The sequence below is a fragment of the Aythya fuligula genome, chromosome 13 (genome assembly GCF_009819795.1).
Source record: "Aythya fuligula isolate bAytFul2 chromosome 13, bAytFul2.pri, whole genome shotgun sequence".
NCBI classification, from domain to species: Eukaryota; Metazoa; Chordata; class Aves; order Anseriformes; family Anatidae; genus Aythya; species Aythya fuligula.
Genome location: NC_045571.1, coordinates 11,417,666 through 11,444,420, shown reverse-complemented (window position 1 = coordinate 11,444,420; position 26,755 = coordinate 11,417,666). Strand labels below are relative to the sequence as shown.

General features: G+C 41.2%; 2 protein-coding genes across 4 annotated transcripts in view; both read left to right on the top strand.

Annotated features, from left to right (window-relative positions):
* TAF1 (TATA-box binding protein associated factor 1) overlaps window positions 1–2,616 on the top strand; it is a 29,751-nt gene extending 27,135 nt beyond the window's left edge. For both annotated transcript variants that reach the window (XM_032196037.1, XM_032196036.1), the window contains exons 38-39: window positions 380–557; window positions 1,659–2,616. In XM_032196037.1, coding sequence (XP_032051928.1) covers window positions 380–557; window positions 1,659–1,875 — 395 coding nt within the window. In that variant the 3' untranslated portion in view covers window positions 1,876–2,616. The remainder of the gene's footprint in view (window positions 1–379; window positions 558–1,658) is intronic.
* A 441-nt stretch (window positions 2,617–3,057) lies between these two features.
* Window positions 3,058–26,595, top strand: OGT (O-linked N-acetylglucosamine (GlcNAc) transferase). Of its 2 annotated transcripts, none has more exons than XM_032196565.1 (22): window positions 3,058–3,174; window positions 6,508–6,658; window positions 7,697–7,940; window positions 9,046–9,114; window positions 12,081–12,197; window positions 13,609–13,688; window positions 14,902–15,097; window positions 15,290–15,430; window positions 15,664–15,764; window positions 15,962–16,115; window positions 16,217–16,318; window positions 16,548–16,727; window positions 17,977–18,135; window positions 19,450–19,539; window positions 20,438–20,563; window positions 21,576–21,746; window positions 21,879–21,995; window positions 22,077–22,244; window positions 23,555–23,707; window positions 24,402–24,654; window positions 24,842–24,965; window positions 25,554–26,595. In XM_032196565.1, exons 1-22 carry the CDS (start codon window positions 3,138–3,140, stop codon window positions 25,726–25,728), a joined length of 3,108 nt encoding a protein of 1,035 aa, XP_032052456.1. In that variant the 5' UTR covers window positions 3,058–3,137; the 3' UTR covers window positions 25,729–26,595. The 2 variants fall into 2 exon arrangements, with proteins under 2 accessions (XP_032052456.1, XP_032052455.1); XM_032196564.1 differs by having other exon boundaries at window positions 6,478–6,658.
* The last annotated feature ends 160 nt before the right edge of the window (window positions 26,596–26,755 follow it).

Genomic DNA, 26,755 nt, shown 5'->3' with positions numbered 1-26,755 from the left:
AAACCCAGCTAATCTTCTTTCCTTACCATCACAAAGACATACAGCAGAGGGCAGAAAGCAAAATAGGGATATGTAGGCTATGTGGTCTAGTAGGAAAATTATTATGGTTCTAGTAGTGAATATTATTAGGGGATGATGGTGGAGAATTGTTCGGAACTGACAAGTAGACCAGGCCTTTTGAGTAGTGGGGGTAATTAGGTTGTTTCTGAATGTCAGAAATGGGTATGACCTCCCAGATACCATTTCTAGTACATTTTCAATAAACTGCTTTGTATACATTCCTTACAGTCAATATTGGATCCTTTCCAGAAAGACGATGGGTATGTAACTGACAGAACAAACCTGTTGATTTATCACCAAATGTTGGTTTATTACACAGCTATCCAACTGAGTGAGAGTGGCAGTGATTCAGATGTGGAGACCAATCCAGTGAGACCAAAACAACCTCACGTTCTTCAAGAGAACACACGAATGGGCATGGACAACGAAGAAAGCATGATGTCTTATGAAGGTGATGGTGGGGAGACATCTCAGGTTATGGAGGACAGTAATATCAGGTAATTAAAGCTAAGAATCTTATTAAAGCAATTCTTTCTTCAAAACAAAATTGTTCTCTTAAAGGTTTCTGAAGTGTTTATTGTGAAAAGCTGAAGAATATCTTGTTGTTTAAGTGATTCCATTACTGGTTTTAATGTTGCAGCCATAATTGCAATTTACTACTTATTGACAGAACTTTGCTTTTGCTGTTAGACTCTAATGAAAAAACTTAGTTAATTAAAATAATAGTGTTTTTTTCTTGTAAGTTAAATAACTTCCATAGTGTTTTTTAAAAGCAGTGCAAAGAAAGCTTTTTATAGATCGTCTCAGAAACTGAGATGCCTTTGAAGTTAAAAGGTGATTTAGCTGATTAACTGATTAACTTCACGTTTGTTTTTTTCCTCTAAGAATAAGCATTTCCTTCCTTGAAAGGAATATGCATGTCCAAAAGAACAGGAATAACGCATATTCTGTAATTTGGAAGGAGTTCCACTCTTAGAAAATGACAAGGACAGCTTTATTTTCTGTGCTGTCTTGAGAAAGTACTGACTTACTCTTCCTTGTTTGGCTGTGCTGTAGCATATTAGCATTAGATTCTCTGTTCATTTTTTCACTCGTGGAATTCAGTACCTTCATGTTGTTATTGATATTTGCCTAAGATAATTATATGGGCAAGCTCTCTCATAACAGAGATGATCAAGACCTGCTCTTAAGAGTAGTTATGCTGGGTCAGGCAAATGATCTGTCCAGCCCAGTACCTTGACAACAGCCAGTAGAAGAGGCTGGAGAGGATGTGAACGTGCTCTGCTCTGGTGGCGCGTGTTATGCTGTCTGCCTTTTTGTCTCTAGTAACGGTGACAGATGGAAGGTTTTGGAGCAATCAGTTGCATTTCCTACCTTGAGTATATCAAAGTGGGGTGAGGATGCCAGGAGAGAATTGTTTCGTCAGAACTGGTTTTTATTTTTAAAAACTGGCCATTGACAGAATTAAAGTACGCAGTGGTTCCAGGTGTTTCACAAGGACCTGAGGCCAGGGACCTTTTACAGAAATTAGATAGAAGTTAAATGGAGAATTGCTGATATGAAATTATGGTGTAATAAGTGTATGTCGTTTCTTCTAGCTATGGCAGCTATGAAGAACCAGACCCAAAATCCAACACAAGAGATACTAGCTTCAGCAGTATCGGAGGATACGAGATCTCTGAAGAAGAGGAAGAAGAAGAGGAACAGCGTTGTGGACCAAGCGTATTAAGTCAGGTCCACCTGTCTGAGGATGAGGAAGACAGTGAAGATTTCCATTCCATTGCAGGAGACAGTGACTTGGACTCAGATGAATAACCTAAGGAAAATCCTTTTCCCTGAGATGATGGTCATCTTGGGCTGCTCTTAGCTCCAGTGTTTCTATTGTCCCAGTTTGGTACAAGGAGCAATGTGGTGCAGACTGTGTTAACAAGAAGTAGCCTTTTTATGTATTTTAATCAGTTACAGAACGTGAGGCTGAGTAAGTACATGGTGAAGAATGATCTTTATATAAGCACGTCCTGCTGAAGCACTGGGTTGTGCCCTTTCGTAGTTCCAGAATCCAGATGAAGACTTCATGAATTTGTTCTTCATTTTTAATAGATGTAAAATAATTTATCATAAAAACTAGCCTGTTGAATTCATGCATTGTTCATCGGGGGGGAAAAAAATGGTTGCTCTGAGTAAAATTCATGCTGTTGTTTTGATAAACAATTGTAAAACATTTCTTGTATCTTAAAGGGAAAGCTTTTGTTTGGGAGCACAATACGGACGCGCTAACAGCTTATCCCAGGCTGGTTTTGGTAATTGCTAAACCGCCTTGAGTGCTTCAGTGAACAGCTGCCCTATTTTTTTTTTTTTTTGTAAGTTGCAATTAGTCCCAGAAATCAGACTTTGCTAATTCGAGTCTTCAGCACTTCTTGGGCTACTTGCGTGCCCAAAATAGCTCTCATTACATGATTCCCGGGAGCCAGCCTCCTTATTTTTAGCCCTCCCAAAACAAAGACCGTGTACAGAGCCGGCTCGGGCCATGTAAATAAAAACTCCAGACGCTCTCAAGCTTTGCTCCTTTTATTATTGTGACACCTCCTAACGCCCCTCGCGGCTGCTGGGGCTGGGGCAGGGGCTCGGAGTCCCCCGGCTCCCCTCAAGGCTCCCCTCAGGGCGGGCGGCGTCCCTGAGGCGCCCCGGCCTCGCCTTCCCGGCGTGCCCCGCCCGCGCGCAGGCGCAGTGCGGCCGCGTTTGTCGCAATGGCCCCGCGCGGAAGGATACGCGAGCGCCCAAGCTCCTTTCGCGGCTCTCTCCCCGCCCTCCCCTCGCTGCCTGCCTGAGGGGCGGAAGGAGACGGAGGCGGTTCCTGCGGGATCCCTCCGCCGCGCCGCGCGCGGACTCTTTGAGGCGGGGAGCTAGGTCCGGCCGCCGCCATTCGGCTGGCCGCCGCCGCCAGCGCCATTTCGGGAGCCGCCGCCTCAGCGCGCCGCCCGCCCCCGGGGCGCAGCCCGGGCCCCGCTCCGCCCGGTGCCGCCTCACCGGCAACCCCCCTCTCCTCGCCAGAGCCTCGCCGCCAGAGCCTCGCCGCCATGGCGACCTCCGTGGGGAACGTGGCGGACAGCACAGGTACGGGCCGCGCTCGGGGCCGCCCCGCCGGGCCGGGCCCTGCCCTCAGCGGGCACCGCCGGGGCCGCTCCGCCTGCCCGGGGCCGCGCCTGCCTCGGCCGGAGCGCGGCGCTCCCTGCCCGCGGGGGCCGCTCCCGGCGGAACTTTCCAGAAGCGGCCGGCACCCGCCGCCTTTGTGGCCGGCTCGGCCCTCGGGGGGCTGTGGGGGCTCCTTGGGCTGTGCTTACCGGGGGGCTGTGGGGGGCAGGGACCCGCCCCGAGCTGCTCCCCCCCCGCCCGGGGGCCGCACGCGTGCTGCTGCTGGCGGAGCTGCCCCCTGCCCCCCTCCCAGCACACACAGCCCTGTGCTTCCTTGCTGAGGGGGTGAAAGGGCAGCACAGCTTCGCCCTGCGGGTTTTCAGGCTCTCCTCTGGCTGTAAGGGAAGGAAGAGCGAGGAAATCTGGGACAGCGTCTCGGAAAAGCGTGGGGGGGAGCAGGATGTGTGGGGAAAGGGCAGCGGTGCAGCGGCAGGGATGGGCAGCCAAAAAGAGGCAGGGAACGCGGGGTCAGCTCGGCCAGGGCTGCTGCTCCTGCAGCGTTGGGAGCCCCGAGCTCCTTGAGGAGCTGCGAAGGACAGGACGAGCGCCTGCCCGCCGCTGTCACCTGCTCCTTGTCACCAGCACCTCCCGGCTGGGGGCGGCCGCTGCTGCCTGCCTGCAGCTTGCACCCGAGCGCTGAGCACGAGTGGAGAGCTCAGGTGGCTGTGGGGGAGAAAAACCCTCCTGTGATTCTCCTCTGCGGGTGGTTCATCTGCTGGCCTTCTGTGCGGCTTGCACGCACCAGGCTTGGCCAAGGTCACGGTCAAAGCGTGTAGTGCAGGCTAGCATTGGTGCACAAATTCACGCCAGTAAGCCTTGCTAAAGGGTTTGTCTGCCTGTGGCTCTTTGCTGCTAGTGCTTTCTTTAGAAATGGGTTCGGTGAGCAGCCACGTTATGGATTCTTTGGGTGGCGTGACTCCTGCTCTGCAGCAGCCTCACTGAAAGTTCAGCTCCTTCAAACGCGGGGATTGCAGCTGTTTGCTTCCCAGCATCGACTGTGCTCCTCGAGGGGATTTCTGCTAAAATATTTATTCTGAGGTAGATGACTGGATGTTTTATGCCCATGGATTGATTAGCTTTATCTCCGCTCAGGGGAGCGAGGGAGGGATTGTTTTGGGAAGATATTGATAAAACGAGAGAGAGTTTTAGTACCCTCATTTTGTCACTTTAGCTAGTGATTGTTATTCCCGGGTGCTGGTGTGTTAAACACAGGATTTCTGCAGTGTCCTTGCGCTGTTGCCTGGGGAGCTGCAACTTCACTTTCACTCTGTGCTCGAGCAGGCCAGGCGTCCTGTTCAGGGAGCAGCTGGAAGTTTCTTTCCAAGTGTTCGTGAGACTCCCAGTCTAAACCTCTATGGGTTTTAGTATTTATTTTTTCGATTTCTTTTGCTTTAGCACTGAAATTTAATCCCACTATTGATACTTAAAGAAAAAATGATTCTTGCCCATGGGCCACGTGCTTCCTCTGTCCAGCCTTCCCCTGTCTGTGCTGTGGCTGCTGCCGCAGGAGGGAGCAGGAGCAGCAGGGCTGTGCGCTGTCAGCCGCCTGCGGCCCTCACAATGCTGCTGTCACATCCAGGCTGAGTACCAGTTACGGCTGTGCATTGCCCTGAAGGTTAACCAGGCTCTGAAGTCCGCTTTTCCCTTAGTCTGTGGTTCAGAAAGCTGTGAAGCAAGGTCCTAGAAAGCAGGGATTCACCTGTTTGCAGGTGCTTGGTTAGTAATGTCTCAAGTGTCTGACAGTCAGTAGTTTTGCTAGTTCCAGCTTAAAATGAGCCTTTAGTTTATAGCACAGAGACAGTATTATGTGCAAAAACAACTTCAGTTGGGTCATGTCATTTTTTTTTTTAATTTTCAAAACCAGATAGCACTAAAACAAAATAATGAAAATAATTGAAATAATTGCTGTCAATCCTGAGTTCATAAAATGAACACTAGGTGATAACTCTGAACCTGATGTCTTTGTGATCGTTTTGCCATCTTTAAGAATTCCCAAAAAGCGGTTTCAGAGGATTCGTGTAGTATGTAACTGCAGCGTTGTGTACTCAGATACTGAGGTATTTGCTTTCCTTTGGTAGGATTTATTTGTTTCATTGCATCAGAAACAGAGAACTCCCCAGGTGCAGGTGGGAAGTATTGAGGAAACGGAATTAAGTGTCTGCAGAGTACTGGAAATGCTGGACTTCAGAAGGAAAAATAGATACTTGCAGTAATAAAAGCTTTTAATAGCAAGACTAAGTGGTATAAAGGCAGAAATTGAAGGCACTTTCTAGGATGAACAGTTGAGGGTTTTTTTCCTCAGGCTGCAGTTGTCTGTATTCTAACACAGAGCTGTCTTGGTAAGACAGTTAACTTGCTTTTCGCACAGGAGGTTGTTATATCTAAAATGGGGTGTTTTATTGAAGTATTTTGTTCTTTGTGAATGTATCTTAAATATTAAAAACGTTTTGTCCCTCCCATTCCAGCTAAGCCTCCCGAAGTAGGAACTGCTTTCCTGTACCCTCTCCTTCTTGTGCTTCCTTCTGTAGGCCCGCTGCGTAACCACTGAAGCTTGTGTTTGTCTCTCACCTGATACCCTTCTCAGGCCAGCACTTTATTCGATGGAGGAATTGTTACTCGTTGTAGATAACGCAGGCAGTATAGAGGTTTAAGGGAATGTTATGCATTACACATTTGTCTTCAAGGGCTTTTACACGATACCGATCTACTGGCATAGCAAAACTTCCTTTTCAAGTCCTTTGAAGTCTTTGTCTGCTGTCCTTCATTTTCCTGTTAATTTTTCAGAACTTTTAATATTACAAAGCACTAGATTTACAGATTTTGGGGGGAGGGTAAGGAAATTCCTTGTTCTGTTGCTTGCACTGCTACTGTTATGAACCGAAGTAAAACATCAGGAATATCTTCAAATGTTTTTCAGGTTCATGGAATGTGGTTGATTTCTGTCTTGTAATAGCTGTGAATATTCGTGTTTCCAGATACTGATGAAGTCATGCGCTTGTACGCACACTGTTAGAAATACCATAGCAGTAGGTGGGAGCCTGAAGAGCTGAGAGCTCAAACTGTCACTTGCTGTAGTGTTTTATGTAATTTCAGACATCTTCATCCTTTAGTTCGAAACACTTTTTTTTTTTTCACATTTGTTTTGTTTTTGTTTTGTTTCTTTTGTTTGGTTTCCATTATCTAACTTTTTGTTTTCCCCCCTTAAATGTTTTGGTGATTCTCCAGAACCAACGAAACGTATGCTTTCCTTCCAAGGGTTAGCGGAGTTGGCTCATCGTGAATATCAGGCAGGAGACTTTGAAGCAGCAGAGAGACACTGCATGCAGCTTTGGAGACAAGAGCCTGATAATACTGGTGTGCTTTTATTACTATCATCCATTCACTTCCAGTGCCGCAGATTGGACAGGTAGGAGAACTGAGGGGTTCTGTCGAGTTTTCTTTTGAGTTTGTGCCTGGAATAGTATCGAGCGCAGCTGGAAAAAATGCTCATCTAACATTGGCTTTATCTCTGAATGCAAATGCTGACTAACCTCATGGTAGCAGTAAGGACTCGTCAAAAATAACCTGCTTTTTTGAATTCTTCAGGGTAAGAGGAATACCAATGGGAATTGCTAGCTTTGCAACAAACAACAGATCTTGCTGTTACTCTCATTTTTTTCATACTGTATGCTTTAACATCAGAGTATCAGCCACACTTGTATGTACCAGAGTTATTTGCACAAGTAAACAAAAGTCTTTATTCCTCTTGCAGCGTGGGGTTTGTTTGTTTATTTTAATTCTAAGACCGATTGTTTGCAGCAGAATGGTATTGCTTAGATAAGGATTCTGTCTTGTGAAGGTTGTCTCTGTGCTCTTTCTGCCTGCCTGCTCCTGACCTTGCATTTTGTCTGTCAAGCATTTTGAATTGTAACTGTTCTAGTGGTAAATCTGTGTGTGTGGGGAAGGAAGTAAAAACTTGAAATCAGGATTTATTCTAGGTAGATTTCTAGATGAGGTTGCAATAACAATTCAGATATTGTAAAATGAAAAGTAAAAGGGAAAGTAAAATGGAGGAGGACAGGACAGAATTTTACATCTACACCTGCCTGTTGTATCCTGTTTCTTAAAAAGACTGGCAAGTGAATGAAACATTGCTTAGAAAAGTAGCATGCAACTGTTGGAAGAGGCTTAGCAGAACATCTGCAATGCTTTCTCCAGCGGCATTGAGCTCAGGCTGGTGAGGAGACTCGAAGCCTACCAATTGCAGCTGAGTTCTCTTTCTTCAGTAGAATCTAAATGAGGAGTAGGAGAGAGGATAGTTTAAACTAGGAGAAGCTAAATCTGTAAATCCAGATTTGTTGGCTGTGGGTTTGGCTTGCTTAAGCATGAACGTTGACTAAATAACTAGGCAAGCAGGTGAGCACTGGAAGTCAGGTGTTTTGCTAACTTGTGTCATTTTTTCCAGGTCTGCTCACTTCAGCACTTTGGCTATTAAACAGAATCCGCTGTTGGCCGAAGCCTACTCGAATCTAGGCAATGTGTACAAGGAACGTGGACAGCTACAAGAAGCTATCGAACATTACAGACACGCACTACGCCTCAAACCAGATTTCATTGATGGATATATTAATCTGGCTGCTGCGCTGGTAGCCGCAGGAGATATGGAAGGAGCAGTACAGGCATATGTGTCTGCCCTTCAGTACAACCCTGTAAGTAGCACTTCAGACTTGGCTGCTGTGTCACTTTTATGTCTATAAGTGACTGCTACAAAATCATCTGCTGTTCAGATTTGGGGTTATAACTGTTTAAAACTATTTTTTTTTAGTGAAAATAGTGTTAGAGTGCTATCTTCTGATTATTTTGCATTGTGCTCAAATGGTCTCTGTAGTGGTACTCAGCATGATGGTGTCTGCTTGCTATTGCATCATGAGTACCTGTTTTGTCAAAAACCTTTAAGAGGCAGCACTGGTCTGGTGTATACATCCATTTTCCTTGCAAAAGCAAATGAAAAACCAGTTCAACAAGAGCTTGGGATCTTTTGCTGTGTTCTTCAGCCTATGTGAACTTGTCAAATTCACATTGAGCATTGTGACTAGTAGAGGATGCATTGGTTAGGAGTACTGTAATATGGTTTTTATTACAAAAAATAAAATTTACTTAGGTTAGAAACTTTCTTTGTTAATATTGACACAGCTGTTCTCATTCTCTGTGGTCTTACAATAGACTGCAACTGCAGTATCCAGCAGTATATGCTGTGGTTACAAATGAAAGAAAAAGAGCAAGTTGCAAGGCTTATGGATTAATGGGGGGAAAACAGGGAGGTAAAACTGTTGAGGATGCAGGAAGCAAGGTCATTATGTATAATTTGAGATCTAGGTAAAAGCCATAACGGTAACAGTGTAATTTAAGAATACAGGTTAGCGGTAGTGCTTTAAAAAATAAAATAAAACTGTCCCCCCAGAATAAATAATGACTAAAAAAGAGGCTTCAAATACTTAGCATAGGGCACAAGAATTTAAGCTGCTTGTGGGGTCACTTGAACTTCCTGTTCTTTCATATCTCTGTACAGACAAATTGTATGAACTGGTTCCTAATTCCTTTTCTTCTTCTTCTTGTATTTTTATGGTCCTAAAATCAGTCAGATCTGTTGGCTATAATGCTAGGTCATGAAAAAATATTTTGAGTGTGTAACGTATTTACTGGGAATTTACACTGAGCTGCAGGGGACTGGGGAGTTCTGTTGCAGGGCCTGTGTGAAGACCTTTGGGGCATCTGTGAAGTCCCGAAGCTGATGGTGTGACTTTGATTTTTCAGGACTTGTACTGTGTTCGTAGTGACCTGGGGAACCTGCTCAAAGCCCTGGGTCGCTTGGAAGAAGCCAAGGTAGGTGTTGAGTAGAATACATGTAAACGCCAGTGTTTTGAAAACTTGAACTTTGCACCAAGTCTTCAAATCTGCGTTGATCTACAGACAGTCTGAGAAACTGCTGAAAACTGAAGGCACTGAAACACCCCAGAGTAGTTGCAGGGCAAGATATGGCATGTCCATGTTTAAAAGTTGGTTTAAGTCAAGAAATGGAACATTACCAAGCCTTTCTGCTGAACTAGACTATCCGATACCATTCTGAAGTATTGGGCAGGGGCTCCACCATGCTCTTATCTGGAAATAAGTAACAGTCCTTCAAATCTGAGGCTTGCCTGCTGGTGCCAAGCAGAGAGCCTGTGGTTAGCTCGAGATCCCTGTACGATGCAGGTGCTATTGAAAATGCTGCTCTTCTAAAGTCCTTTGTGGCTTGTAAGTGGAGAAGAAACTTATCCAAATGTTACCTTGTAATATTGGCTTTTAAAGATTTTTATTCTTTTTAACTTTTCCCTTCCCTTGATAGTGGAAGAAAGGCTAGTAAATGATCAATAGCTGCAGTATGCGAACCCCCGAATAACTTTTCTTCATGTCTTCCCTTCTCCCCTCCCTAAAATAAAGAAATCAGAAGGACAAAGCTGGTTTGTTTGGAAATGAACTGATCGAAAGAAAACTTGCTGTAGTGGAAAGGTGGCTTCTAGCAGTCTTGCGTTTCCTAAACTGAGAATTTGAACACCAAGATGAGTTGAAAATTCTTGGCATGTTAAAACTCGGATTGCACAAAGAAATTGTCTTGTTACAAGCCACCTTACGCGTCCGCGCTGCAGGGGTGAGGAGTGTGGAGAAATCAGAAACACTCTGGACTCCACGTCTGTCGCTCCGAGCCCCACGCGCATGCTAAAAAGTGGAGTGTATGAACAGCGTAGCTGTCTGTTTGGCTGCAGCACCATCGGGGAGGGTCCGGGTCTTTACGGGGTAAGGGGAACCTAGGTTCAAAGTTGATGATTTTTTTGGATTTCTCCTACCAACTTGGATGCGCCTACCGTCCTAGCACAGCGTAACCGATTTGGTCAGATCCAGGTTGGAAACGATTCGTAGTAGCGCTAAGAGTTCGAACAGTCTTTGAGACACTTGGTTCTCAGCCCACCAAGCGGACAGCTAACATGAATTGCACTTCACTGCAGCTTTAGTGTGACTGGTATAGGCCAAGACACTGCGCCTGCCTTAGGTTGCTGACTTCTTTGTTTCAGAGCTCTGGAGACACCTAGTTTGAAAGTGTTATTCCGTTTTGTGAGAACTTAATAAACGAGGAAAAACATCTTGAGTAAATTGCAATGTGTTTCTTTGGTTATCAGTCCATTTGAAAGATCAAGCCAGCAAGTTCCTTACAGTTTGAACTAAAATTTAATTTCTTTGTAGATATTTCAGAGCCTTTCTTCCAAAAAAAAAAAGTCCCTGCTGTATGCAATTGCCCTGATTAACCCTCTCCCTTCTGCATGTCTCCCTTGTTACAGACAGATTGTCCTCATTCCCATGTGTTAAGACATATCCAAAAAAATTGCAATTGCTTTGTTGAACTTTTACTAATGATCTTGTTTTATTTTCTCTCTTGTTTTTGGTTTTTCACCACTGATATTGTATTTAGAAGGTTTCAGGTGGGTGAAACCTCCTATTCCATGCGTAAGGTGCCTCGCTGAAGGGAGCTCGAGGCCTGGATCTAGGGCAGACACACACCTCCTCCTCCTCTTCCAGCAAGGAACGCACCGAAAAGTCACATGATGAGAAATATGGTAACGGGTTTGTAACTGCCACAGCAAAACCATTTGCCTCCATGCCTGAATCTTCTGTCTTGTGGCTTCAGAAACAGCTTAAAATATTTAATTACAAGCAAGTAATGTAAGAATGTTTTATACTAGTAGCCACAAATTCTTTCAAAGAAATAAAGTAAAAGTAAATTAAAATATTTTTTTAAAGAAGTAATTGGAGATAGTTAATAGTAAAAGCTTCTAACTCTTCTGGTTGTTCATTTTTTTCCTTTTTTCTTCTTTGTTTGGATTGCAGCGTTCTGCTCTTCTGATGATGCGCTGTGATCCTGCAGTAGCGCAAAGGCTGCGCAGCGGTAACGCGCATTGCGTGCGATTAAGCCCTCGCGAACGGTTGACTGGATGATTAATCTCGGGTTGGGTGCCTGCCCAAGCTCCAGGCGCTGGCCTTTTGGACACAATTGGGTTGTAACGCTTTCAGACTCCAGACATCAAATTTAACGTGCGAGTTTTTGTGTGGGCCTGTCTGGTAGATTAATGATTCTGGTTGGCCGTTCGCTGCACCTAGGGCGATGAATCTAGCAAAGCAGTTCGCAGCGATAGCGTGGCGCCGTGCTGGTTAGGATGCGCAGCGACTTCTCGCGCTTGCATTACAGGGACCTAAACCTTCATGCAATCCTGTCATTTGAGGTTTTGAAGCTGTAGCTCATGGAATGTCTCCGGAGCACCTGGGATGGGGTGTGCCATCTCACTTAACAAGGACGGCTAAAACTGAAGATAAGCTACATCTTTTTCAGTAGTCTTTCTGATTTTCAGAGTGATTTCTATCCTGTTTAGGGTTCGTCACAATTTAATCATTTTATTTCTTAGCTGAGTAGTTTTTGCGTAGTAGTTTTTTTTGTTTTTGTGCACATCGAGAGAGACAGATACTTCTCTGAACTACATGAATTATTTTGAAGATGATTTCTCTGGTGACCTGGTGTCTAAAAGCATGTTAACCTGTTATCAGCATAACTGAAAAATGGTGGGCTTGCACCTGGGTTTTGGTTTGCGCTGGCGCAGGATCAACAGCAGTTTGCAGCGCATTAGTTTTGGCGCAAGCTAGCCTATACTGCAGGGTCACTTTTGGCTGGTTAGAGAATGCATACTAACAATTGTTTTCTCTCATTTTTTTCTTTTTACAAATATTCCCCTTCCCTTGTATCTCTCTTCTTTAACTGTTCCAAGGCCTGTTACTTAAAAGCAATTGAGACTCAACCAAACTTTGCAGTGGCATGGAGTAATCTTGGCTGTGTTTTCAATGCCCAAGGAGAAATCTGGCTTGCAATTCATCACTTTGAAAAGGTAACTGTCTAAGCCAGTCAGCTTCACTGCTAGATTTTAATGCACAGGCAGTTAATTGTCTGCTTATGGATGAATACTTTGGTAGGTGATAAAGATATTCTGATCAGCAGAATTTTTTATAGTCCTGTTGACGTCCTGTATTAATAATTTGTTTACTTCCTGATGTTTCAGACTGCCTGTATACCACTAAAGAGATATGTTTAGAATTGCCCTAAGGACGTCACACACATGTCAAAGATAAGAAATTCATTAAGTTGTTTTACAGTCCTTTACTGGAATAGAATTTTTACAAGTACAGTTTGGGAATAATGTTTTATGTGTTTTTTTTTGTTTTTCCTTTTGTATGTAAAAAGGAGAAACAATTCCTTTTAAAACCATTTTTTGTAGCAGTTTTTATTTCAGGTCTTCTTAACTTTCCTATGATTAACAGAGGAGAACAGTTTTAAGTGACACTCATTCTTCTCCAGGATTATTTTTCACCACTTGTTTCAGATTTTTCTAGATCTTTGTCATTAGACAACGATTTAGAGTAAGATCTAATACCTTTTAGTTAGCATCTGAATTCAATTTGTATTCCTCTGAAGTTCTAACATGACCTAAAACCACATTTAAGATGTGGTGGACAGTTTCTTCCTGGTATTCTTGACTCGGATCTACAAAACTAATTTTAACTGCTTGTTTTTTGTTCCTGTATCTAGTAAATGATAATTAACAAGTATCTTAATCTGGAAATAATGGTTCCCGTGGGAAAGACTGTAGGAGTGTGGCTTTCCAAATACACATCTGTAGCTTATTACTGCAGAGTGAAAATGTTTTTTGTTAGTCAAATGGTTACATTTTTTTTCCCTATACACACAATGTATTTGCTTTCTTGCTCCTGTGAAATTGGCTCTGTTTTTCCCTTAGGATCTATTTCCTAAATTTTAAAAATAGGTTTCATTTTGCAGTAGATAAGGGACATAGATAATTTTTTTTTTTTTAAGGTTTTTCTTTCCTAAAAATAAATAGCAGCATAGCAAGGGTGGGCAGGAGACTTAAGTATGATCAACTTAACATGAAATAAATGTTTAACATTTTATTCTGCAGTAGTCACAACTGATTTTACAACAGTTACTTTCTATTCTAATACACATGAATTTGGAGGGAACTAGGTCATGGCTTAGGTAAGCAAATGAATGATCTGAAGGTAGTGTATTTTGTCCCTTCTTCAGATAAGTAACTTCAGTGTTCTGTGATTGATTTGTATAACTTAAGTTTTCCTTACTAGGTTGTTGATCGTCTTAGGTGCTTACAGATTAAGTATGACAGGCTTTAAAAATAAATCATGTGTATATACATAAACAAAAAATAACTTCAGGTATCATAGAGAGAGCTTTTGTGCTAATGCTCAAAACTTTAAAAATACTTCCAGGCTGTAACGCTTGACCCAAACTTTTTGGATGCTTATATCAATCTGGGAAATGTCCTGAAGGAAGCAAGGATATTTGACAGGTAAGCAGATAAGTAGAATCACTCTGTCAGCGGTGTACATATCATACATGCCAAGTGTCAGACATACCAAGATACAAGTTAGGTTCCTGATGTAAAATCTCTTTGGGCAGACATAGTGAAAACATGTGCCATGAGCTGAGAAAGTAAATGCCTTTGGAAAGCTGGATACTGGAATTAAGAATAAATAATCCCTGTGGAATGTATTCCCTCGTTACTTTCCTGTACTTAATTCTAATTTTTAAGACTTTACTACCAAAGGTGTAGATAAAAATAGATCTGAAATAAAGTCAGGAGAAGAGGGAGGAGAAGGTATGTGAGAAAGGCATGAAACTACCATTTTTCACTATGTGTTTCTAGACCTCTGGTCTGCATGTGTTTCTAAAATTTCCCTTTGTGTAGGACAAGCTAAAATGCTGAATTCCAGTTTAGCATCTGACTGAATATTCTGTATCTGTTGTGTCCACATTGTGTTATTGCATGCGGTTGTAGTAGTATGTTTGCTGTTGTTTGGAGTAACTTGTTTTGAGACGTCTAATCTGTTCAATGAATCTTACTTCTGTTTCTGGAAGAAGATCCAGGCTGTGGTGTTTCTATGCAGTGTACAGTATTGCATCTGTTGACTTGTTTGAGTAGCAGCCTGGGAAAAGTACAGGATCAGTTCCTTGGACTGCTCCAAAAAAGCATTGTAAACACATGAAATTCTTGCTTTTCATGTTCCTCTATAGAATAAATAATTGCAGAATATTTTTTGAATAAAACTTTAATTTTGCAAATGAAGAAAAGGTCACAAACATTCTAGTAATACAAGCCATATTAAAATAGTTCTGAAGAGGAGTACTGCACATCTCTTCGGCTGAAGTCTGTTTCAGACAGTGGCTGTCTCGTGTGGAGCAGTGAATGTTGATTATTAACACAGTTTTGGAACTCAGGTTGTTTAACTAAAAAGAACAAAGTCTGTCTTCTAGCCTGCCAGTCATTACAAAATTGAGCATAGTTTTAAAATGTCATGCATAATAATTCATTTCTTGATTGGCTTTTTGATTCAGGCAGTACTTATCTGTGTTTCCAGGAACATCTTGCAGAACAGGGGCGTGGGTTTTGTGTACATGGTGGTATCTATCCCTTGAAGGTTTTCATTGTGTATGTTTTTATGACGAGATAAATATGACTGCTGCTCTGTGGATGATTGTTTACCTTCTTTTTCTTGTTACAGAGCCGTAGCAGCTTATCTACGAGCCTTGAGTTTGAGTCCAAATCATGCAGTTGTGCACGGCAACCTTGCTTGTGTGTATTATGAGCAAGGACTGATAGACCTAGCAATAGACACCTACAGGAGGGCTATTGAACTACAACCCCACTTCCCTGATGCCTATTGTAACTTGGCCAATGCCTTGAAGGAGAAAGGCAGTGTAAGGAGTGCTTTTTTTTCTTTTTTTTTTTTTTTTTTTTTTTAATTTATTTAATATCCATCAGGATAATATCCAGGAAATATCCACCTTGAAACTGTTCAAGTGATTGTATAATAACTTCTTATAAACAGTGCTGTTACAAGAAATTTTACAGTATCAACAGTTCCTTTTTTATTCTTTTCCCCTTTGAAGGTGGCTGAAGCAGAAGAATGCTACAATACAGCTCTTCGACTTTGTCCCACTCATGCAGATTCTCTCAACAACCTAGCAAACATCAAACGGGAGCAGGGGAACATTGAGGAAGCTGTCCGCCTGTACCGCAAGGCTCTTGAGGTACAGTTGAATGTGGTCAGGAGGTGGGGAATTAAAGCTGAGAACATGTAATATGACATGAGTTTTAGGTATTTATTTATTTTTTTTCCATCTCTTAATCATAAGCAGAGGAAATTCTGCTCAGAGACCTGAGTCCTAAAATGAAGAGTAAAAAATGCACAGGAATTTCCTCTGTTATGGTAGAATTTGGGGATTTGAAAGAGTGATTATGCTTTTATTTTTTTCCCCTCCAGGTGTTTCCAGAGTTTGCTGCTGCACATTCAAATTTAGCAAGTGTTCTGCAACAGCAAGGAAAGTTACAGGAAGCTCTGATGCATTACAAAGAGGCTATTCGGTAAATGGATACTTCTTGTAATAGTCCCAGTGTTCCATAACAGGAAAGTGCCATAGATCTGTACAGGATGTGGCTTACAGCAGCGTATTTAAATTCAGATAGTTGCTTTGCAAACCCGAAAGTGTGGCTATGAGTATGTTTCCTCAATGGAGGAGAAGCTTTTATTGTTCATAACGTATGTTATCTTGATTTCTCAGAATCAGCCCCACATTTGCAGATGCTTATTCTAATATGGGAAATACTTTGAAGGAAATGCAGGATGTTCAAGGAGCTCTACAGTGCTATACCCGTGCCATTCAGATAAACCCAGCTTTTGCTGATGCCCATAGCAACCTGGCATCTATTCACAAGGTAACACATGTGAATGAATCACTCTTAGAATACGGTGGGGCATTGTGGGTACTTACCCTGAACGTGTTGGTATCTACTGACTCATGCCTTTGTCTTTACAGGATTCAGGGAATATACCAGAAGCCATTGCCTCCTACCGCACTGCTCTGAAACTGAAACCTGACTTCCCTGATGCCTACTGTAACTTAGCCCACTGTTTGCAGGTGAGAGAGGGGAGACATCGGTTGTAATTCTCGAGATTCCTTTTTGTCAAATACAAAGCTTGATCACTTTGACCAAAGACTACATAAGCATAGCGAAAGAGTAAACAAGTCTTAAATCAGAAGACTGTCCAGTTACCAACAGTAATTACTGAAGGTGTTGCTTCCATTTTGGGGAGAAGCATTGGTCTCAGCTTCTTGAAATAATCTTTTTTAATTTTACCTTTTCTAGATCGTGTGTGACTGGACAGATTATGATGAAAGAATGAAGAAGCTGGTTAGCATTGTGGCTGATCAGCTGGAGAAAAACAGACTGCCTTCTGTCCACCCTCATCACAGCATGCTGTATCCCCTTTCTCACAGTTTTAGGAAGGCTATTGCTGAGAGACATGGAAATCTGTGCTTGGACAAGGTAGGAGGTGTTATAAAGGCCTGTTGTGACTGGAGTACTTTTGTCTGTTCTTATCAAAAATCTAATACTCACCTAGTTAATATTAGCCTTTGTAAGGCTTTCTAGTCACTGACCTGTGGAGATGCAGAGTGAGTAAATGTTTCCCTAACAGTAAAATAATAGATCCAGGCAGCTGTGCGGTAGTATTTCCTGAAATCTGCTCCTTCCCAGCATCTGTAGCGCTTGGTACCTGACCTTGCCTCATATGTTCCTCGCTGGAACATGCAAGCTTTTTGTTTGCTTGGCTCTGAGATTTCCAAATGCACTCACCTTTGTGGTGGCAGCAGTGTTCCGGGGTCGATGCATCTCAAATAGAAGTATTAGATTTTTTTCATTTTTTTATTCTGCTCTGGGGTACTTTGTGTACAGTAACATATTTTTTTCCAAAGTTTCTTTCATTAAACGTCTTCTTTTCTTGTAAAGACTTAACTATGCTATTTCCACAAAACTGCACAGCACCTCAAGCTGCCAAGAGTGTCATTGCAGTTGATGGCAAATTCTTTGACTAAAATAATGTAGCTTGTTTTCCCTTTGAATCAGAGGGTCACAGCTGTTGGCAGTTTTGATTGTTGAAACAGACTGTGTGAGCAGGTTGGCAGTTATAATTGAAAATGCTGTTAACCAGTGGAAGGATCCAGTTAGCATGAGAGATTGTATGGATATGAAACCTTAGAAGATACTGTACTTTTAAACTGGCTTGAATTTAGGGTCTCTGCAGCCTCATAATCTTGCCAGAGATAGTGGTTACAAGCTGATGCCTGGGGAAGATGGTGAGCATAGCAAAAAGCTTGCCGTGATGTTTCACAGGAACGCTGTTCTGGTTACAAGTGGTTTGTGGTTCAAGAGCGAAATGATAGTAGTGGTGTGGCATCATTATGTTTAATAATCAGGGATGGAGTACTTCAGAATGCGCAGAGGGTAGAAAGGCAGAAATGTTAATAATTTTCAGCAGTCGTGTCTGTCTTTATTTGCCTAAACATAGGCACATGACATCTTGTAACCCAGTTTGTGAAAATTGCACTTGGCTGCAGTGGAACATACGTAATGCAGGTTTGAAATAGCAGATGCTCATAGCCCACTTAAATGCTGGATAAAAATAATTTTAAAAACTCTTTTTTTTTTGTTTGTTTGTTTGTTTGTTTTTGTCTGTGTTTAGCATTTGGGTTTTATTCCTGGGTTTATAAACATTTGTGTTACGTTTTCTTGACAGATTAATGTTCTTCACAAGCCGCCATATGAGCATCCTAAGGATCTGAAGGCCAGTGAAGGTCGACTTCGTATTGGCTATGTGAGCTCTGATTTTGGAAACCATCCAACATCACACCTAATGCAGTCAATCCCAGGCATGCATAACCCAGACAAATTTGAGGTAAAAATCTAAATGCTGAAGCTTTTAAAATGCAGCTGAAATAGGCACCTTATTTTCCTTGGTGCAGGCAGATAAATTAGGGAAGGGCAAATCTTTTGTTGCTAGTATGTGTTGGTTAGTGATCATCCTTTTTTATGGGATGGGAGAGTTCTGCAGCCTAAGAATTCTTCTTTTTACAAGATAATATGTTATTTAGAAGGTAGGAATTACCCATCCATAGAATTACTGCGGGTAGGATTCAAAGGCCATGGGAAATTATTTTTTATTTTCTTTTTATTTAAGCTTCATCTATTGTTCTTTTAATAGATGTGTTTCAACATCAAGCTACTGCCTTGTTACTTCAGAGTTACAGACATGCATCCATTTTGTGTTAACTCTGCATTGCAAATACTTTACAAGCCATGTTTTTTCTCCTTTTCCTTCTTCCCTGTGTCCTCTCTACTTTTTCCTGGTCACACAGTCTTTGTAGTCTGAGATCCTTGTGATGCAGCCGCATGCTTGATTTATCAGAAGTGTCACTATGAAGCAGTTTTCTTCCATGAAACAATCAAATTAGCGGTCTGAGTTATCTGTGGGGCGGAGGGAATGTACCACTTCCCCTTCAATTAGCCTGAGAGCAGCCTTTTTTGTTCCAGATTTTTAAAGCTCTGCAGACCTTAATATAAATAATAAAAGCTTATCTACTGTCTTAGTAAAACCATGCTTTTGTCTTTCAAGGTAACCAACTCTCTGCATGTTGGTTCTGTTTTGTCTATAGCTTATAAAGATTTAAGATTAAAGATTTTGAATTTCTCAGATACATTTGCAATTTCTTAAATGGAGAGGACTATTCACTTTTAAATAATCTGTTAAAAAACTTTCCCACAACTTAACTTTCCTGTTCAAACTGAGTTATAATTACATGATTCTCACTGGTTACAAATTCAAAGATGTCTTGTAAAAGGCATTTTTAGAGAATTGAATGCTCAAATTCATGTATTAAAATTGCTTGATTTGGCATTGGTGAGAACTTTGTATCTTTGTTTATGCAAGATGTAGTGCATTATACTTGTCCCAGAACTAGGTAGAGCTGAGGCCTGGTGCTAATATGTTCAATGCCCTTTTTTTCTTTACTTCTTTCTCAACTGGTAACTGCCACACAAATATAATGTAGTTTGTCTGGAACTAGATACAATTTTACTTACATAATTAAAAACTACAATACCATATGTTTATAGCAAAATTATTTTGTTGTGAAATAACTTTCCAATAAGAGCTTTATAGCAAAGGTATAAATTATTGCAGGTACTCAATTTGTGATGCCTTCTCTTCTAGGTATTCTGTTATGCCCTGAGTCCTGATGATGGTACAAACTTCCGTGTAAAAGTGATGGCTGAAGCAAATCATTTCATTGACTTATCTCAGGTGAGCTTTCTGATGCTCTTAGCAAACCAAAAGGAAGAGAGATCAGCCTACAGGTTAACATTTTAGCAGCAAGGACTTCTTGAACTAGGCCAACGCTAGTTTTAAGAATTTGGGGGTTTGTAGATGTATTGGCATTATGCTTAACCTGGGATACAGTGATACAGGGATACAGCCTTATCACCTGTGTTATATTATTAAAAATTAATATTAAACAATATTGAGTAGCTTTTACATTAGGTCTTAAAATAATGGTCATACCTGAATGTCATGGATAAATCAAGACACCACAACTGCAAATATATTTAAGCTTGCATAAGGTTACTTTACCCGTGTAAAGTGGGGCAGAGGCTTGCCTGATGGAGGGACTTTTATCCCCCTGTATAAAAAGCTTGTTCGGTTGGTTGTTTTTTTTGTTTAGGTTTTTGTGAAAAATGTGATAGGGATTTCAGTATACACAGAAGTTGTTACGTTATCTCAAGAAAACTGACAGTAACCTAAAGCAACTTGGGATTTGTGTATATGAAATAATACATATAAATTAGATGATCGTTAAAACCTGTACATAGTTTTTAAGCACTTCATGTTGTTCAGGATCTGCTCTCATAAATAAAAATGCTACATGGATGTTAGCAGAACCGTTTTTTTGAGATGGGGTTGGCAGAGTTGAGATTTTCCTGTTTGTTGTTTGTCTATAGCAAAATCGTGTTTTGCCTTGTTACAACAGTTTTGGTGTTTAGTTTTGTTTAGAATGAGTTGAGGATTTATGCCTCTGTAAAACTAAGAGTGACAAAACTTACGTCTCACCAAATTACGCATTTGACATTTATCCGTCCGTACACCAATGACTAATTGCATTTGTTATTGAAAGCACAAATAAGTTTGTTTATTTATTCTTCAGATACCGTGTAATGGAAAAGCAGCAGACCGCATCCATCAGGATGGGATACACATTCTCATTAACATGAATGGCTACACCAAAGGAGCCCGAAATGAATTATTCGCTTTGAGACCAGCACCTATTCAGGTAATTAAGTTGAAGAGGACTGTATCTCCAAAAACAAACAAACAAACAAAAACACCGATTCTTAGTAGGAGTGTCTCTCTTTTTTTTTTTTTTTTTTTTTTTTTTTTTTTTTTTATTCCTTCATTTCTCTCCTCTGTGGCAGAGTGGAAAAAATGAAAGCTCATGTTTGATCACTGTCAGAGATCTGGGGACGCTCAAGTTTGTAATAATGCAAGTACAATTTAGAACAGGTCGGACGGAGGCTTTGTTAATTGTAATCACAGTGAGAGAATATTCAGACAGCATCTACCCATTCTGTTTCCCTGTTCTCTACAAAGTGAATGCAGAGATGCAACCTTTATACTCTTTCCTCACTTTTTTCCCCCCTGAAAAACGTTAATATTTTGATGTCAAGTTGAATAAAATGTTAACAAGGCCAGGTATTCATCCCTCCTGCGTGTTACAGGATGTGGACTTAAGGATGGTCTCCCTAAGTAGCTTGCTAATCACCACAGTTCCAAAAGGGATTCAAATAGTGAATACGACAATATGGAGAGATGTCTCTTGGAGTCTAAAGGAGTGGTATTATCACAGAAGTGGGGAGTTGGAGTCAATCACAGACTGTTTGCTTTCTAGTTGAAAGAAGTGTTGTTTTAGTTAGGATAAAATTCTTAGCTAGACCTCTTGAATATTAATAATTTGAATATTGCGTTATTAAAGGAGAGAGACTTTTTGAGGATTAGCAGATGTGAGACAAATAGGATTGTTTGTGTTGAAGTGGTGTGATTTGTTTTTTTTCCCTGTGCTTCACGTGCAGTTGACTGTGTCCTGAAAGAGAACTCATTCTGTAAGGTTCCTGTTTACAGCTTTCTTGTATTGATGAAAACAAGGAAAAAGGTGTCTGAAACATTTGCAAAAATGAGTTGAGATCTGAGCTTAACTTACCATGTGGTGATTTTAACTTGCTTTATTTTGGCAGTGCACCTGGGACTGAAGTCTTGCTTTTTTTTTTTTTTTTTTTTTTTTTTTTTTGGCAATGTGGTTAGGGTATCCTGGAACCAGTGGGGCATTGTTCATGGATTACATCATTACGGATAAAGAAACTTCTCCAGTTGAGGTAGCTGAGCAGTATTCAGAGAAACTAGCTTACATGCCAAACACTTTCTTCATTGGAGACCATGCCAACATGTTCCCCCATCTGAAGGTATGTAGGAAAGTAGAGAGGGCAAGAAAAGCTGGTGTTGATAGCTGTTCTTTTCTGTCAGCTGTTGTGATAAAATGACATATTTGGTAAGGGATCCTGTAACTGTTTTATTTTTTTTTTTGTTTTCAACAGAAAAAAGCAGTCATTGATTTCAAGTCCAATGGTCACATTTACGATAACAGAATTGTTTTGAATGGTATTGACTTGAAGGCTTTCCTTGACAGCCTCCCTGATGTCAAGATTGTTAAGGTGAGAGCTACGCCTTTGTGTGTTCTGTCTTAGACACTGAAGCTATTATTTTCTCTGATGCTAACGGGTTTTTTCTCGTAGATGAAGTGTCCTGATAGTGGAGACAATGCAGACAGCAATGCTGCCCTCAGTATGCCAGTCATTCCTATGAATACAATTGCAGAAGCTGTGATTGAGATGATTAATCGTGGACAAATTCAGATAACTATCAATGGATTCAACATTAGTAATGGACTAGCAACTACTCAGGTGAGGCACTTCAAGACATTCCTCTTGGGTTTTATAATACCATCTGCGTATTTTAACATAACAAGGAACAAAAAACCTCCAAGCAAATGCCTGTCTTCTGTCATGTCGATTTGTTTAGTTCTCATACTGAAGGAAAGTCCAGATGTGTTTAAGCCACAGATGTTCTGGAAGATGATCTTTCCCCAAAAATAGAGGGGTTATATCAACAGGTATCTGAAGTCCAAAACAATTTAATTTTGTTGTGTAGAAGAGATTAAAGATTGTCAGTTGTATAGAACTTGAAGGCAAGACGTGATCATTCCCTGCAGCTTAAAGGGTGTTTACAAGGCGTTGTTCAGTTTTGTTTTTCCTATCAAAAGATTTTGTTTGGTTATATAGGCCAAGTTATTTCATTGTAATTCAACAGTGCTTATTGAGCTGCTACTTATATCTTTCTGAACTATGCACTGTGCCACCACCTCTCAGCGCTTACAGCTCCTGGGATTTGAGTGAAAGTGACAATTGTTATTTTTGTTCAAAATTTCTAACCTTGTAGAGCGGTTTTTCTTCTTTTTAAAAACACCAAGGTTGGACATTGACATAACTTCTTTTGATTTGTGAATTTCCTTCAGTTTAGTTTTTTGGTACTGGAAGGAACGAGCTATAAGCTTCCTAGTGCGGTCACAAGCGTTCTATATAAGCATACAGCTGAAATGTGGCTCCTTGTATGTTTTTGCGGCAAAATGCACCTTTATCCATCCTGGCTAATCAGAACTAAGTCCAAAGGAGCTGGTTGTTTCCTTGTCAGCCAGTTCCTTACAGTCTCAGTTACATACTATCCTGCATCTTTGATCTTAATTGTCTTTTTTCTATCTGTTCTATTGTGCCTATTGTCTTATTCAAAACAAAAAGTCTTTTGCTTCTTAAATACTGTTTTCTTCTTCTTCCTTGAAGTCTTGATTTCATTTTTAGTCTCAAGGCAGTGAAGGGACCTTAAGGAGGGGAAGAGTCCATGTGTAATGCCTCTTTAGATGCTGGTTCTTTACAATTACTTGGAATTTCAGAGAGACATAGCCAGGGCATGAAAATGCCAAGCGTTTTATTCCTTGGTGGTTGCAACATCATGGCAGTCACAAGCATGTTACATGTACCAGTTAAATTCTTGTTCTGGGTAAGTAGACAATTTTGTTTTCATAGAAGAAGCCAAAGATATGCTTGTAGTAAGTTATGATGCCAACACATTGCACTGTGCCTCAGAAAGATTCCATAGAGCATAAGCTTGTTTCTTGTGATTTCAGCGTTCAAGTAGCCTTTTCTCTTTTCCAATTTAGATTAACAACAAAGCAGCAACTGGAGAAGAAGTTCCACGAACTATAATTGTTACTACCCGTTCTCAATATGGCTTGCCAGAGGATGCTGTTGTATACTGCAACTTTAATCAGCTGTATAAGATTGACCCTTCCACTTTACAGATGTGGGCTAATGTGAGTGTCTGTGTATCTGATATGAAGATTGAGGTTGGACCTCTGGAACATAGCAGTTCTGTTGTTTAAATCAAGAGAAATGTCATGCAAGTTAAAAGTTCAACTGTTCTGTGGAAAATACTGACCTGGAGCCATTTGAATCCTTAAAAAATGCTCATGCTACAGGGCTTGGCATTAACAGGATATAGATATTTTTTATTTTTATTTTTTAGTTTGATTTAAAATCACATCTGTTCTTCTAGTCAGTGAGAATTAAATCTTGGACAGCGTAAGTGTGCTGGTACTCCACTGAGAAATAAGCCTGGTCTTTGCTAGCCTACACACTTAAGTTAGAGCTGGCCTTGGCAATTGGTAGTGTGGAAGTACATTGCAGAGATCTTTGAGGGGTATTATTTTATATTCCAGAGTGTGAGCCTATGAATAAATGGTATCACCAATTTCAAGACTTATTCTTCAAGTACTACTTTGTGAAGTATTGCTCAGAGTTGCTGTATCTTTCAGCAGTATTTGGAATAGAATGCCACTCCACTCCAAATTGTAATTTGTTTTTTCCTTGCTCTGTTATCTCAGATTCAAATATTGAATGATTGTGTCTTTTGCTTCATTTTGATACGTGGCAATTTATTGCCATTACCCAGGAAGAGAAAGGTCTCTGACAGAACTGTTTGTATTTTCTTCTTGGTTATTTTTACAGATCCTAAAAAGAGTTCCAAACAGTGTGCTGTGGCTGCTACGTTTCCCGGCTGTAGGAGAACCCAATATTCAGCAGTATGCACAAAACTTGGGTCTTTCCCAAAATCGAATCATCTTTTCTCCTGTTGCCCCCAAAGAAGAACACGTGAGGAGGGGGCAATTGGCTGATGTTTGTCTAGACACTCCGCTTTGCAACGGGCACACAACTGGGATGGATGTCCTGTGGGCTGGGACTCCTATGGTCACTATGCCAGGTAATGCGAGGGGGAACCTAGACAGAGCAGATAAATTTGATTGTGATTTATGCTTTAACAATAACAGCTAGCTGGCCTGATGGATTTTCTCATTTCCTCTTCTGGAGGCAGAAGGAAAGTAATACTCAGTAGTGTGTTACTTGATAAGCTGATTCCTTTCATCTTTTTTGTTTGTTTGTTTTTACAGGTGAAACACTTGCATCCCGAGTTGCTGCCTCCCAGCTTACTTGCCTTGGTTGTCTTGAGCTCATTGCAAAAAGTAGGCAGGAATATGAAGATATTGCTGTGAAACTGGGAACTGATCTGGAATAGTAAGTGACCTTGTACCTTTACCTTGTAACATGGTAACATCAGGAATATGAAGTGCTGTCGTTGGGCACAGTGCTGAGCCTTACTAATAATCTTGCAGGTACTTTGAAATAACAAGGCAGTTCTCATCCAGAGGTCTCTTGTGCAGTTAACTCCGCTTCTGCCGTTACAGTAAATTCAATAGTGCTCCAGTTAGGCTGAGGAACAGTGCTGCCTACTCTGAAGAAATTGCGCAAGTGCAGGCTCTTACCTGATAAGAAGTGCAAGAGTTCACTTATTGTTCTTTTTAAATTGAAGATTAGGCAGTCTGAAGATTAGTCAGTTTGTCATTTAAAGGTAAAATTGTGCAGTAAAAAGTTCCTGCAGTATAGATAATGCGACAGGTTAATCTGTTAATGTCGCAGCTCTTTTGAAGTGGTAATGCCGGCGTGTATCAGAGGCAGTGAGGGGGTGAAACGGCGGCGTGAACTTGGTGGAAGTTGGAGAGTAGGTATTTTTGAAACAGTTGTACTGGCAGTTCTGGGTTTGCTGAAATAGATTTAAAAATAGTGTTTGAAACTGCTCATGACTGCCTTTAACTCTTTTTGCAGCCTGAAAAAAATCCGTGGCAAAGTCTGGAAGCAGAGAATATCCAGTCCTTTGTTCAACACCAAGCAGTACACAATGGACCTGGAGCGGCTTTATCTTCAGATGTGGGATCACTATGCTGCCGGCAACAAACCAGACCACATGATAAAGCCAGTAGAGGCCAGTGAATCTGCATGAAGAGACTGTCTGTACGCCCACCCAGAACTCTCCAGGAACTGAGCCTCTCAAACACTTCTACAGAGATGATGAGCTAAAAACTGTGCATTTCTACTTAATCTGCCTGGTACTCTGTGGCTGAAGTGATACATGATGGTGATTAGAGCACAGCCAGACTTACTTCTTGCATGATAGGGAAAGACTCTATAGAGCCTGGGATCCTTTTATTCCATGAGGAATTTGAGTGGGATTGAGCCGTGTACATGTGAACCTTTATGTATGAGAGATGTAGTGATTGGTGGGGAAGCTTGAACTGCCCGACCAGTTATGATTTCAGGGATTGATTCAATCTGCTGATGAATCTCTCCTCTGATGCGGATTGGGAACTGGAGCTTTTTAACATTTGATTTTGGGGTACTCCTGTTGGTATACGTGTGGTTCTCCCATGACAAGATTTCCAGCTAGCGAGTGTTGCTCCCTGCGTTAAATTCTAAACTGTGCGGACTGAAAGGGCATATTTGCTGGTGTAGTCTTTTTTTATAGGTTTTATAAACCACTTGAGCCTATATCAGCCTTTTAATGTTTGACCTCTGTTTTGGAGCTCTCTGTAATGTGTTGGTTTAGATAAGGACTTCGGGTTTTTTGTTTCGTTTTTAAGCTTCTCCAATAACTCAGCTAATTGGCTTCATGATGGCAGCTCCTGTTCTGTTTGAAAACCAAATTCGATTTGAAATTAATCCTCCCCACAAGTGTTTGAGGTAAACACAAACTGGTGCCAAATACAGATCTTTCAGGAATGATGTTTAATTATGTATAGAGGCGCAGTCCTAGGTACTGTAGCAAAGACTTTAAACAAAAAATAAAGCTTTGGTTTGCCAGTTTGACTGATTTGACCAGCGTTTGGCATTCTCTGCTACCCTTCCTGTGCCACTGTCAGGAAAGTATCCTGGATTTCTGGCCTTTTACGTGCATTCCTGCAGCTTTGTTGTAAAGAATGCTGTTGATTTCAGCAGAAATAATTGCAGGTAAGTATAGATCGCGCTGTCGG

Excerpts from the sequence above, each read along its gene's own strand:
- OGT (XM_032196564.1), top strand. The coding sequence starts at position 3,138 with ATGGCGACCTCCGTGGGGAACGTGGCGGACAGCACAG. Across the intron at positions 15,098-15,289 it reads CCTTGAAGGAGAAAGGCAGT|GTGGCTGAAGCAGAAGAATG; the intron begins GTAAGGAGTGCT and ends TCCCCTTTGAAG. Across the intron at positions 16,728-17,976 it reads GAAATCTGTGCTTGGACAAG|ATTAATGTTCTTCACAAGCC; the intron begins GTAGGAGGTGTT and ends TTTTCTTGACAG.